The following is a 12,502-nucleotide window of genomic DNA, read 5'->3' as shown; positions in this document are numbered from 1 at the left end:
AGATTCTTTTCCTCTTGTGCCAAAGAGTGTTTTATATTTTATGATATTGCTGATATAGCGGTGGCTTTCTCAAAGTAAAGCAACAATAGACAGGACACCAGGTTCCTGGTCCCAGAGTTCAGTAATTTATTCTTTTGCTTTTGTTGATTCAGTATTTTTTTTTTTTTTTAGCATTACTGTGTGCCAGGTAGTGTATTAAGAATGGAGAAGGGGATTAAGACGTGGAGAAGAGTTCAGAGTAGAGTATTCACACTCCCTCTGATTCTCAGGAGCCCAACACGAAAGGAAATGGCTTAACATACGGCCTGGTCGTGTAACGAGGGAAAGTGGGACAGAGACTGGAGGGAGGTGCTCGGAGGAGGAGGAGCCCACTGGGCCGCTTAGTCTCCGATAGGAAGCCCCTGACCCTGCGTGCACTTCGTACCTTTGAGTTTGTTCTTTTTCAATGTAAATTAACTCAGAATTAAATCCAAACTCTGGATGATGGCCTGCACAGCCCATGTGGACGTGTCTGCCTTCTCTGCCCTGACTTACGTCCCTTCCCTGAGTCTGGCTGGCCAGTTGCTTTTCTCTCAGAAGCCCCTTGGTGCCTGAGGGCTTCTACACTTACTGTTCACATTGCAAGAAATTGTCTGTTCCCAGATCCTTGCAGAGGGCACAGCTCACAGGTAACCATCACAGGGGCCCGCCGCTCCGGCAGCTGCCCCCGCCGCCCACTCTGTGAATGCACATGCTCTCCGTTGTCACTTTCTGTCCCCCTCCCTAGATGCTTCCTGCAGTGACCAGACATTAATTATCGTGTATGTTTTACCTGTTTGTCAGCTGGCTCTTAATAGTAAACCGTGAAAGCCCGCAGGCACAGGGTCGTTGTCGGTTTGTGATTTCCACCCAGCACCTGGACCGTGTTTGCACCTCGCTGTTGTGGGGGGACCGAGGGCCAGACATGGAGCTAAGTCCACGCTGCGCTGATTTTGTCAGTATTTAAAAAGCAGAGCAGAGTGCTTTTGTCGCCCTCCCTCCTGCAAATTCAGGCTTTTGTTCAGAAAGGGAGGTGGGGTGTCAATCTGGGCAGATTTCAGCGGTGACTGCTTTCCTGTCTGCTGACTGCACCAGGGGAAGCAGTGGTCTCAGGATTCTTCCTGGCCCTTCCCTGTGAGCCCCTGGGGGTGGGGAGGTGTGTTGGATTCCTGCAGAAAAAGCCTTTCTGAAGGGGCTGCCCCTCCTAGTTCCAGGCCTTCCAGGGCTTCATGCTCTTGGCTAGCCAGCTCAGAAAGAAGCCTCGTTTCTCCGCAGGGGCCCGTGCTCCGGCCAGGTGTGTGCTTAGTGTTGGCTCTGGGATGTCAGCATTAACTGGCATTCCATCCAGCGTTCTTTCTGTTTTAAGAGTGAGAGTGACATCATTTTTTGCACCTCTGCGTCTGAGCTGAAATGGGTAGTTCTTGAAACATGGCAGTTTCGAGAAACCGAAATAAGTCCAGAATGATAAAATCGGAAACAGGAGAGTGTGGTGAGGCTGGAGATGGGGCAAGGGCTGGATCAGAGCGGGCGTTTCACAGAAAGGTTATTCTCAGGTGGTTGGACAGTTGTATTTTCCACAGAGATGTTACAAGGCCAACTTCGTGTTGAGACCTGTCTGCTGATGGAAGGAGGTGGAAGGGGCCTGCAGAGGGCTAGGTGAGAGATGAAGACAGGCTTGGGCTAGGGCGGTTGGCAAGGGGGGGCACGCAAAAATAGACAAGTCTAAGATATTTAGGAGATAAACTGTTGCAGTGTAATGAATTCATTGCACATTTATTAAATGCCCTCTGTGCACAGGTGTTGAAGCAGTGGCTAGAAAAGGCCTCGTCACTGCCCCCATAGAATGAATGCCAGGTTTCTACTTGAGTCCCCGCATGGATGGCAGTGCCATTGCTGGGCTAAGGCACCCTGGAAGAATAACATCCGAAGCTATTGGTGGCAGAGGTTACAAGTTCAGTTTTGGTGTGAGGTAGAGGTCAATAGAACATCTCTTTGTTAGACTAATCAACTGTTTGGTGAGCACCCAATTAAGGGAAACCTTTTAACGTAGACAGTGCCATGTTCTGTATGCTTAGTTGTTTATGAAATGACAGCTTAACTATAATTGCTCCCCAAGGAACAGTGTCATGTCACAAATATAGTTTAGATCAATTATGTACAGCTAGTTCAGAAGGCACTTGGTCCTTACCAACAAAGAACGTAATTATTGCAGTGAAACTCAGATATACTTATTTTATGTCACTTTACTGTCTTCATAATCATTTGGAAGTTTTCTACTTACAATTGTAACATTTGTAATATAATATATTTGTAATATGGTAATTGGCATCTGGAGAAAAATCGTTAGTCTTACAAATAACACTTCCACCTTCTATGCAAATCTATACACAAGTGAAATGATGAATAAAAACGAAAGTTAAAATGTATTAAGTTCTTACCAGCTATCTTGCAAACACAGTTATCAAATGAAAACCAAATCCTGACTTAAGTCAGCAGAGACTCCCTTTGAAAGGGTTCTGGGCAGCCAGAGAGAGGGGCTCTTGTGACAGGAGGATGGCTCTGAGCGTGAGCTGTCACCACGGCCAGAGGTCGTTTCTTTTATGGGGAAACGTGGACAAGGCTACAAAGGTGTGGGGAAGAGGGAGGAATTGGGTGCAGGGGGCATGATGGGACAGTGGATCGCGAATCCTTTACCCGAAGCTGGTCCCTGGAAATGGGGGCCTTTCTGAAGAGTTGCTGGCCCAGGTTGCAGGTGAGTCACTGAGGCAGGAGAAACTTAACTCAAGTTTGATCAGGTTAGGTTAAGGGGCGCCTTCTGATGGATAGTGGGGACCAACAATGCAATAGTTTTCCTTTTCACCCCTTGCAAAGTGACAACCCCCTCGCCCATCCACTGCCCCCCACCCCCGATATCATGCTTATCTATTACAATTCCATTGACTCCATTCCCACACTCTACTCCACATCCCATGAAGATTTCTTAATCATGATGTTTGCAGAGCTGAAGGCTCGGGTACAGCTTAGCGTTGCCACGGTGCTCGGCTTTATCTGTTTAATCTTCATGATAACCCTGTAGTGTGCTGACTGACGCGTCTAAACCACACCGTGGTAAATATGGTGATGTTGAGGACTGGACACGCTGCTGGCACGAGGAGGGGCGCCTGAGACACCCCTCAGCAAGTCCACAGCGAGTGGACCATCGGTGGCTCCTAGAACTGGTGGCACCTCGGAGAACTATGCTGCCTCAGCTGCTTATTTTCTATATCATCTAGAGTCCAGAATATATTCTCAGGGCCTTTTCTTGTTGCAAGTACCGGCCATTAGGCGCTGTACAATCCATGGAGAACCGAGCTTGAAAACAGGGTGGGAGGAAGGGCTGAAATAGAGTAACCAGCCTCTGGCTCCGCCTTTCCCAAGGGTTTCCTAACAGGTGCACGCATGGTGTTTTACAGGACACTTCTGCACCGTGAAAGGAGGTCTCGTTTGTGACGGGTGACATTCTAGGCCTTTGCCCACTAAATGCCAGGAGGGACCCATAAACATGTCACCACCAAACATGCTCCGTATTTCCACATGCTCCCCAGGGAGGCAGGGCGGTCTGCACTGGAGGCCCTGAGCCCTTGAGCACACTGCCGTTGCCGAGTCAGCTCTGAGCGCATTGGGTTGTCCCCACCCTCAGTTCTAAACCTCCGGTTTTCCTGACTTCCAAGCGAAGTCCACCCGCCCTGACCAGCCTGGTGGCCTGGGCTTGGTTATGTTGTTTCTGTGTGGTGGCGACTCCCTTGGGAGCCTCATGGATGAAGGGGAGTCAGTTCTCAGTGAACAGTGGGTATTGTTCTCATAAAATTATTTATCTCCACAATAGTTAAGTCAATCGACGTATTATTTACTAATTTGGCCTGGAGTGTGCGCAGTCGACGGGCTGTTCTGGTAGGTGATTTGTATACATTTTTGTATTCAATTCATGCGACAGGTACCCACAATAGGTGGTAGGACCCCTGTGTGGTAGGTGAGGACCAGACTCATGAGGGTTCACCTGACTGGGGAGATACAACTGACACACGACACATGGCTGAACCAAGAGCAGGTACCAGGGCTACCGATTGTCAAAATGCTTAATATGCTTTTGTGGAAAAAATACTGATAGAAGTGAAATGGAGAAAGAAAACTAAAGGCATATGAAATCACATAAAAAGTTTTTCCTTCTTGTATAGAATCCTGCGTTTTTAGGTTTTATCAAGTGACCTTGAATAAATCATATCACTCTGTGGACTTCAGTTTCTTCAGAATAAAATAAGATGTTTAGATTGGATAATTTCTAAGGTCTCTTAAGAGTTATTAATTAGGGGAATGTGTAACTATTAAAGACATTATGTAAATGTGGCTGTTTGACCACGTACATTCATGTTTGTGCTAACCTTGAAACCCACTAAAATGAATGTAAAAGGCACAGATCTGTGAAGAAACCGTGTTTCCCTGAAAATAAGACCTAACTGGAAAATAAGCCCTAGCATGATTTTTCAGGATGTTCGTAATATAAGCCCTACCCCAAACATAGCCCCAATTAAGATCGTCAGCCAGATATGACTGTTTGAATAAATGTAGATTTTTGTACGTGAATAAATGAATAAATGTAGATTGTTGGAGCAATATTTAATATAAGACCCAGTCTTATTTTCGGGGAAACATGGTAAGAATGAGAGTGAGAGATAACAGTAGGCGTATGATGTCAGTAAAATTTTGGCAGCTGTGAAATAAATGGATCAATGGCGATGCCGTAGGGGACCAGAGAAGGTCAACCAGGACCATTATCGTTAGTGCGGGGAGACCTTGGGGAGCCTCGGGGATCATGGACACCCAGTACTGGGAAGGCGGGTGTATGGCGTAGAGCTGAGAAGAGGGCTGTTGTGCGGGAAGTCCTTAGTCCACCGGATTCTCTTCCCAGCTGATAAAACCAGGCATCTGCCTTTCTTAACCTCACAACAGACTAGCGGGGTCCTGAAGAGGCCAAATCAGAGAAACCTCCAGCTCTGAGACCCAGATGGATACCACCGAGGGCTGGAGTGCGATGCCACCTAGATGAGGGAGTTACCTCATTTATAAAGGAAGGTGTGCGTGCTTACTGCTGGGTTCTCGGAATTCTGGCAGCCAGCCGTCCACCTCCTCCTAGGAGGCTGGGAATTCCTCTTCAGGAAAATGCCTCTGTGCTCAAGAGGAAAGAAACACAGATACTGGGGCTTGAGTGGGTATTGATGAAAACACTGGGCTGCCGTATTGTAGCGAGTTGTCAGATCCGATTGTTAAGGCCCCTGTGTGAAAGCAGAACTTCCGGTCAGCGTTTTAGAGCCTCAATCTTACATTTTTAAAAGCATGTAGCAGGGGATTACCAATCACCTGAGGAATGTCCGTGCTGTAGAAAGAGACCAATTCCCAAACATGGTGGGAAAGGGCCACTGTCGTTAGAAAGTGCCCTCAGAGAGATAAGAACTTATATTGCTCCCATAAAAATTTTTAGAAGGCCATAAAAAAGAACAAATATAAGAAAATACTATCAGTAGTTAAACAGCTGATAGCAGAAATGAAAGAATCAATAGATATGGAGGCTTAATGTAATTAAAATCTCCCAGAAAGTAGAGAGAGAAGATGAAAGAAAAAGAGAAGAAGAATAAGTGAGAAGCTTAGAGACCCTACTCAGGGGGTCCGATATCCAAACAGAAATTCTAAAAAGATGAAACAGAGAAAATGGGGAACAAGAATAAGGCAGGAGTGGGTGGGCCGAGACACTGATGGTTTTTTCCCCACCTTGTAGTGTTATTTTGTATTTTCAACTATTAATATTACTTTCATATTTTTAAAAGTAATTAAAATTAAATTTTGAAAAGCAAAAGAAATAATTGTATATGAAGGTTGAAAATAGATACTTGAGTTTTGCTGAAGACCAATAAAATTAAAAGTGGGCAAGGAAAAAAATATTTTGATTTTTTTTTAAAGTATGTATTTCAGGAAAATTACTTCAGTTATTATAGTTAGACAAATAGGAACATTTTTCTCTTAAAAACAGCAACAACACCTCTGTGGCATAGATCATGAAAGACAGCTGATGTCAAAACAGCAACTTCATGAGTTTGTAATCAAGAATTTCACCTCAGAGAACAGTTTCTGTAATAAACAAGGCTATCTTTCTATCTAAGAACAAGAAGTATTCTCGATCTACCTTAATTATAGTAAAGGCTTTTAAAAGTGGTGTGAAATTTCTAATAATAATTCTCTCATTCAGGGTACATTTATTGGGTTTCTATTTTGTGCCAAGCATTGTTCTAAATTCTTTATTTATTATTATTTATTATATTTATTTGTTATATTCTTTATTACATGGACCCATGTAATCCTCAGAACAGGTGGGTCCTGTGGTCATGCCTCATCCCCATTGTTTAGATGAGGATACCAAAGTAGGGAGAGTTTGGGTAACTTGCCCAGGGCTACCAGCCGACCAGTGGAAAAGCCAGGCTTTAAATCCGTGGCAGTCTAGCCTCAGAGTTCATACTCTTCATTCATTCACTTCTACTCTGCTTGTTGAGTCAAGAATCCTGAGCATGTGAGCTGAATAAGCTCTCCACGTTCCCATAGCTAGCTATTTAGAAGAGAGAGATGGATTTTGTTGGAAAGCTTTCGTCAGCACCTGAATGGGTCAGAGCTCATGGAGGCCAGTGCTCATCGGCTGACTAGCTGAGGCTTAAGTCGAACCGCGTGGAAGAACCCAGACACTGTGACGACCAGACACCAAGCGTCCTTTTTCTCACCTACGTTCCAACCCTGGCACTGTTCGTGCTTGGTATTGAATGTGTGGAAATTAATTGTCAGGGAAGTTAACTACATTTACAATTGAAATATAGCCATCACTGAAGTGATTGGTATAAAGAAATTGGTATAAAAAAAAATAAACAATTATTTTTTTAACTTTATAATTTTTAGTCCTGTTTTTATTACGGTTTGTGGTTCATGTAGCAGGAACTTAAATATTTGTCATTAATCAATGATGTGTCATATACTACAGTGTTTCCTAACATTCAAGGTTAAGGAATGGCGTTCAGAGATGAATGTTACAAATTTGGTTTGTTTGTTTGTTTTTCCTAGTTCAACTTTGTGGGGAAACTTTTGGGTCCTCGTGGTAATTCTCTGAAGCGTTTACAAGAAGAAACCTTGACAAAAATGTCCATCCTTGGAAAAGGTTCCATGAGAGACAAAGCAAAGGTAACATTGTCGGCAGTGGCTGCTTTTTAGTCATTACATGATGTACTTTTTAGATCACCCATTTTATTAATGCATGTTTTATTAAAGCTAACTAGAACCCCAAATTATATAAGGTGATATATTTATGATACTGTTAGAAAATTGAGGCACTCTAGCCAATTTCAGAATAGGTAGCATCTTAAACCTACATCTGTAACTATTATATTCATTTCTAAAATAAAATAGTAGCACCTATTCTAGAAGCAATATGTTACCTTGTAGAAAGTTCAGTGATATTGAAATTATCATGAAGAGACATAAAAGCTATCTGTAGTCTCACCATCACCGTCTGCATTTTAGAATGGTTCCTTGAGGTCTTTTCCTGTGCCTGTGTTTCACATAGTTGAGCGTATAAAGCATATTGTTTTATTTGCCCTTTTTACTCTTCATTTGATATCCTATGTGTTGTATCAAGTTAAAATTGATTTTAAATGTTTTAATAATTGCTTACAGTAGTTGTCCTACTTGGATGTATTCACTTTACCTGCTGCTTCTTTTAATAAGCTGAAATTACTGAGTTATTTTTATTGATCACTTTCTTAAATATACCAATTCTGAAGGAAATTTGTGTGTTTCACAATGTGTTGTCACTTATGTTGTTCTCTGTTATCACCTTGCTGTTCTTTTATTGTTAAAAGATCTATATTACCAGGAACCAAATCTACATTCGCGTACCATGAAATGAACCCTGATTGTGTCAGACAGCAAAGTCGTTTAGACAAAATCGCGCGCGCACACACACACACACACACACACACACACACACACAGAGTCTATTTAAATAATAGCTTTCATAATAAAAGTAGCCACCATTTGTTTATTGAATAGCCACTGTGACAGACAGGCACCATGTGAGATGTTTTACACGCATTACTCCATGTTATCCTTGGAAAAATGATGGAAGATAAACATAATTTTAAAGGAAAGTTTTATATGTAGAAAAACTGAGATTCAGAGACCTTGAGTGTATTTTCTGGGTTAATCAGGGAGGTTCTGTATATTGTTTGATTAAGACATAGCTATGTATCAGACTCACGTGGGAAGCTGTTTAAAAATAAGAAATCCCCAGGCCCCAAACTATTTGGGATGGAGCCTTCAAATGAATTTTTACTAGGTGTTTGAAGTGGTTCTAATTCACGGCCAGGTTAGGTTACCTACTCATGAAGCATTGCTGTCTCAAATGACGTCACTTTGATTTTCTGTCTCATCTGTTCTGGTAGTCGGAGAAAATGAAACCTTATATTGGTCACTTGGTCGGAAATTGTCTGTGTCTTCTAGGAGAGCCCCCCACCCTTGCTCATATCTTAGGTCTTCCATAAGGCCATCAGGTAACGAGGCACCTGATACGACCGGTGAAACCCATGGACATGGTGCTACTTTGTTGGTTGTTAGTGGAGTTGGCTGGTTGTATGCAGTGTTTTGTGGCATTCAGTGCCAGTGATCAGGGCAGCCATAAAAGCAAGTCATGACCTGGATGACATGTCCAAGTAACCGCAAGCGCCTGGCTATCCCTATAAAGAAAGGGAACCTAAATATTGTCAGCTTGCTACCAGTGCTTGGTCCTTCCGGATCACGTCGTCATTTCAAGGGCTGGTGCTAGTTCTCTGCAGTGGCACTTTGGAGACTCAGTAGTGGCAGTAGCCAGTCATCCTGTTTGAGAGGAGTCTGTTGTGAAATCACGCATAACCTCTGTCCATGTCACCATGGCACTTTGTTGATGAGTCCCCTGAGTAGCACAGAGGTGGCTGGGGAATAAGGTGCTTTGCATGTGCTACTGTTGATCCCCTTGGCTACCTGGTCCCTGAGTGGCTGCTTCAAATTACCTGGGGCGCGCTGTCCTTACACACGTGGGCCTCTTTCCCAGACCACTTACCGCCTGGTCACCCCTGGTCTCATTTCTACGTCCTTGACCACATCAGTGAATTGGTGTGGGGATTCCAAGTGGTGGATCGTTTATATTCCATCAAGACAGCCGGGAACTGGGGGAATGGAGTACACTGGGTTTACTGTCCCCTGAGCCCACTGTCTGTGGACAAGATCCTGCCCCCAGTGGTGGCCTTCAGCGGATGCAGGAGTCCCATCTGCTCTGCCATAATCAGACCCTCACCGCCTGACAACACTTGATTCTTTTTACTAGTTTAATTTTTGTCTACAGAAATGCCCAGTTAATAAATGTTTATTTCTAAAGAGATTCTGTTAGTTTATATTAAAATCTCATCGTTTTAGGTCTTCAGGGTGTTCACTATTTAAATTCTAATGTGAACATAATTCATTTTCTCCTTGTAGTTGCTACACTGATGAAATGATGGGCGTCATGCCTGACGTGTACTAGCTGGTTACGTGGCGTAATAATCACAATAGTGCTGTGGTCTGTTGAGCCCCCCAGTTTGTGCCAAACGTCATGCTGCGTGTTCTACCCACATCGTCAATGTTATAGAATAATCGAACAATCACTACCTCGTTGTGTAATAGTAATTATCATTATTATGACAACTATTACTGTATTCATCATTTACCGAGGGCTTATTATGTGCTAGACATAAATCTAGAGACCTTTTCTGTTTTTATCATTACAATTCCTTTATCGCTAATCTCTCCTAATTACTGTTCCAGTAGCTCCTTTCTTGCTACGCCAGCCCTGTGAGCAGGTGGGGATAAGATAACCTGCCCAAAGTTATGCAGCCCGGGTCAGATTTGGGATTTGAATGCAGGACGTTAGAGCTTGTGCTCTCCCCACAAACCACACTGCCGCTCCTAATTCACCCTGAAATGGCCTGGGAATAACGGCCCCCTCTGGGAAATCCTGTGACAGCCATGGTTTTGATAAGAAAGCCTTACTGTTCTGTCCTAAAGTTTGTGATAGACATGAAAATGCTTGACTATGAAGCAACAGCTATAATCTCATTAAAATTATTATTTGGGTACATATTAGAAAAAAAGATAAGTGTTTATTGCAGTAGCTCATGCTTTCAAAGATGAACTGCAAAAAAAAAGAAAAAAAGATGAACTCCTGTGCATAGAATCCAGTTTATAAAGCTTCAGCTATAATAGGCAGCGTATCAGACCAAATGATTGAAAATGTTCCGATGAGAACAATCAATGGTCTACAGTTGGCATAAAAGAATGCTACTTTCTATACTCAAGACGAATTTCAAAGAAACTGCATAGGATTTTATGGTAGCTTATATTTGTTCTGTCTTCAATTATTTTTCTTGTTTTCTCTCACTTTCTGACCTACTTTCCACACATTTGAAGGAAACTAGCATTCTTTGAGTGCCTACCAAGCGTAAGGTGGCATACTGGGCGGCATATACACTCTCTGTTTTGCTGGGCGTTTACATAAAGCTGGTCCTTTAGTCTTCTCAATGGCCCGTTAATAACACCCAACTGATTTTGCAAATGAAATGTTTGATTACATATAATCTGCCTAAACTCACACACCGAGTGACCAGCATAGATGAGATTCAAACATAACCTGACTCTGAATCCCAGGCCCTTTTTTTCTTGATACCTCCTTTCTTTGTAAGAACTCAAATTAGTTAAGTAACAAAAGTTGGAGCCTTAAAGGGTGAAGTCAAAGGTGTTTGTGCCTCCCTGGCCTCTAGGCTAGTGCTGGAATTAAACGGTGATGATGTTGTAGGAGTCCTGGGCTTCTCTCTCATGGGGTAGGTTTTTTTGGAGAGGCGAGGAAGGTTCCCCACTTTTTGGACCTCACTTTAGATGAAGGTCCCTACTAACCATAATTGGCCTGATTTTAATGTTGGAAACAAAGACTGTTCAAAGACCCTGAGTCTGTAATTGCCATCCTAATGGAGCCTAGTGAGGAAAAGATAATGGAGCAAAATCAGTAGTCCCTTAAATATCTGGGTTTTTTCGTCTCCTAATTTCTCCCTGAATTTCATGGTATAAGCAACAACAAGAAAAGTTAAAAATGTTTGTCATAATTATGTAAAATCACGGAGTAAAATCTGTCGTTTGTGCCATTCACGTTTTACCCTCAGATAGAGTGTAGTGCCTGGCACGTAGAAATGCTTTTCGAATGATGTACGAGCACCAAACCGAACGTAGACGTGAATGAATGATGTTGAGTCATTCATTCAGTAATTGCCTGTTGAGCATCTGCCCTGCACCAAGCACTTTATTAGGCAAGGAGAACGCAGCACCAGACAACAGGGTCGTGGCGTGTGTTCCATGGGGATCACTCAATGAGGCAAAATGGAAGATGGGCCAGTAACCCACGAGGTCCTTTAGATAGTTCAGACTGTGGTGAATGCTTTGTAACAGCGCCGCAGGCACACAGCCTCACCAGCGCAGAAGGGAGCTTGGCGGCTCAGCCAGTCTGAGACACCCAGGGGTCTGTGCAGCACTGCTGGGGGGGTTGAGGCAGGGAGACCCCGAAGGAGGAAAGGGAGCCTGAGTGAGGGGCGGAGGAAAGATGGCAGGACCCCCAGGCCAGAGGCAGCAGGAAGCCTTTGAGTTTTCATGAAGGCCTGGGAGTGGAGGGATCAGATTTATATTTAAAGCTTTCTTCCTTAGGTGGTGTTTGCTGTTGAGTGGATCTTCTGTGACAACCAAATGCCAAATAAGCCCTGGGCCGTTTTTCTTTTCTTACAACACTCTTAAACATGGCTTTTTTTTTCCTGCAGGAAGAAGAGTTGAGGAAAAGTGGAGAAGCAAAGTACTTCCACCTCAACGATGACCTCCATGTTCTCATTGAAGTGTTTGCCCCGCCCGCGGAAGCCTATGCCCGGATGGGGCATGCCTTGGAAGAAATCAAGAAGTTCCTCATTCCCGTTAGTACCACTTTTCTTGATCATTAATTTGTACTTTAAAGCCTTTCCTCTATTTTAATCCTGGATGATTCTGATCAGGAATCGTGACTTGCATGGCCCTTTATCTAGTGAAAAGCGTCATGGACACCATCGCAAGTAGCTCTCACGGTGTCTCTGTGAATTACTTGGCTTTATTCCTCCTTTATATATGAGGTGACGGATTTTTAAAGAGGCTGAAGACTACTGCCGAGGGTACGCGGCTAAGAACATCGAAGAGCACAGTCACTTGTCCAAGTTGTGGGACTGCAAGCCCCAAACCCATTTGTGACACTAAAATCACCTCATAAAGTCATTGTTCTCCAACACAAACACATTTAGTGCCTTCCGTGTATTTTGGAACAGGGCCTCAGTTAGGTTATTTT

At 43.5% G+C, this 12,502-nt stretch overlaps 1 protein-coding gene across 4 annotated transcripts in view; it reads left to right on the top strand.

The window, feature by feature from the left end:
* KHDRBS3 (KH RNA binding domain containing, signal transduction associated 3) overlaps positions 1-12,502 on the top strand; it is a 157,370-nt gene that overhangs the window by 59,196 nt on the left and 85,672 nt on the right. For all 4 annotated transcript variants that reach the window (XM_019651307.1, XM_019651308.1, XM_019651309.1 and 1 more), the window contains exons 3-4: positions 7,153-7,269; positions 11,955-12,101. In XM_019651307.1, coding sequence (XP_019506852.1) covers positions 7,153-7,269; positions 11,955-12,101 — 264 coding nt within the window. The remainder of the gene's footprint in view (positions 1-7,152; positions 7,270-11,954; positions 12,102-12,502) is intronic.

Source organism: Hipposideros armiger, unplaced genomic scaffold (genome assembly GCF_001890085.2).
Source record: "Hipposideros armiger isolate ML-2016 unplaced genomic scaffold, ASM189008v1 scaffold_157, whole genome shotgun sequence".
In the NCBI taxonomy this organism is placed as follows: domain Eukaryota; kingdom Metazoa; phylum Chordata; class Mammalia; order Chiroptera; family Hipposideridae; genus Hipposideros; species Hipposideros armiger.
This window is presented reverse-complemented; position numbering and strand designations above follow the sequence as displayed.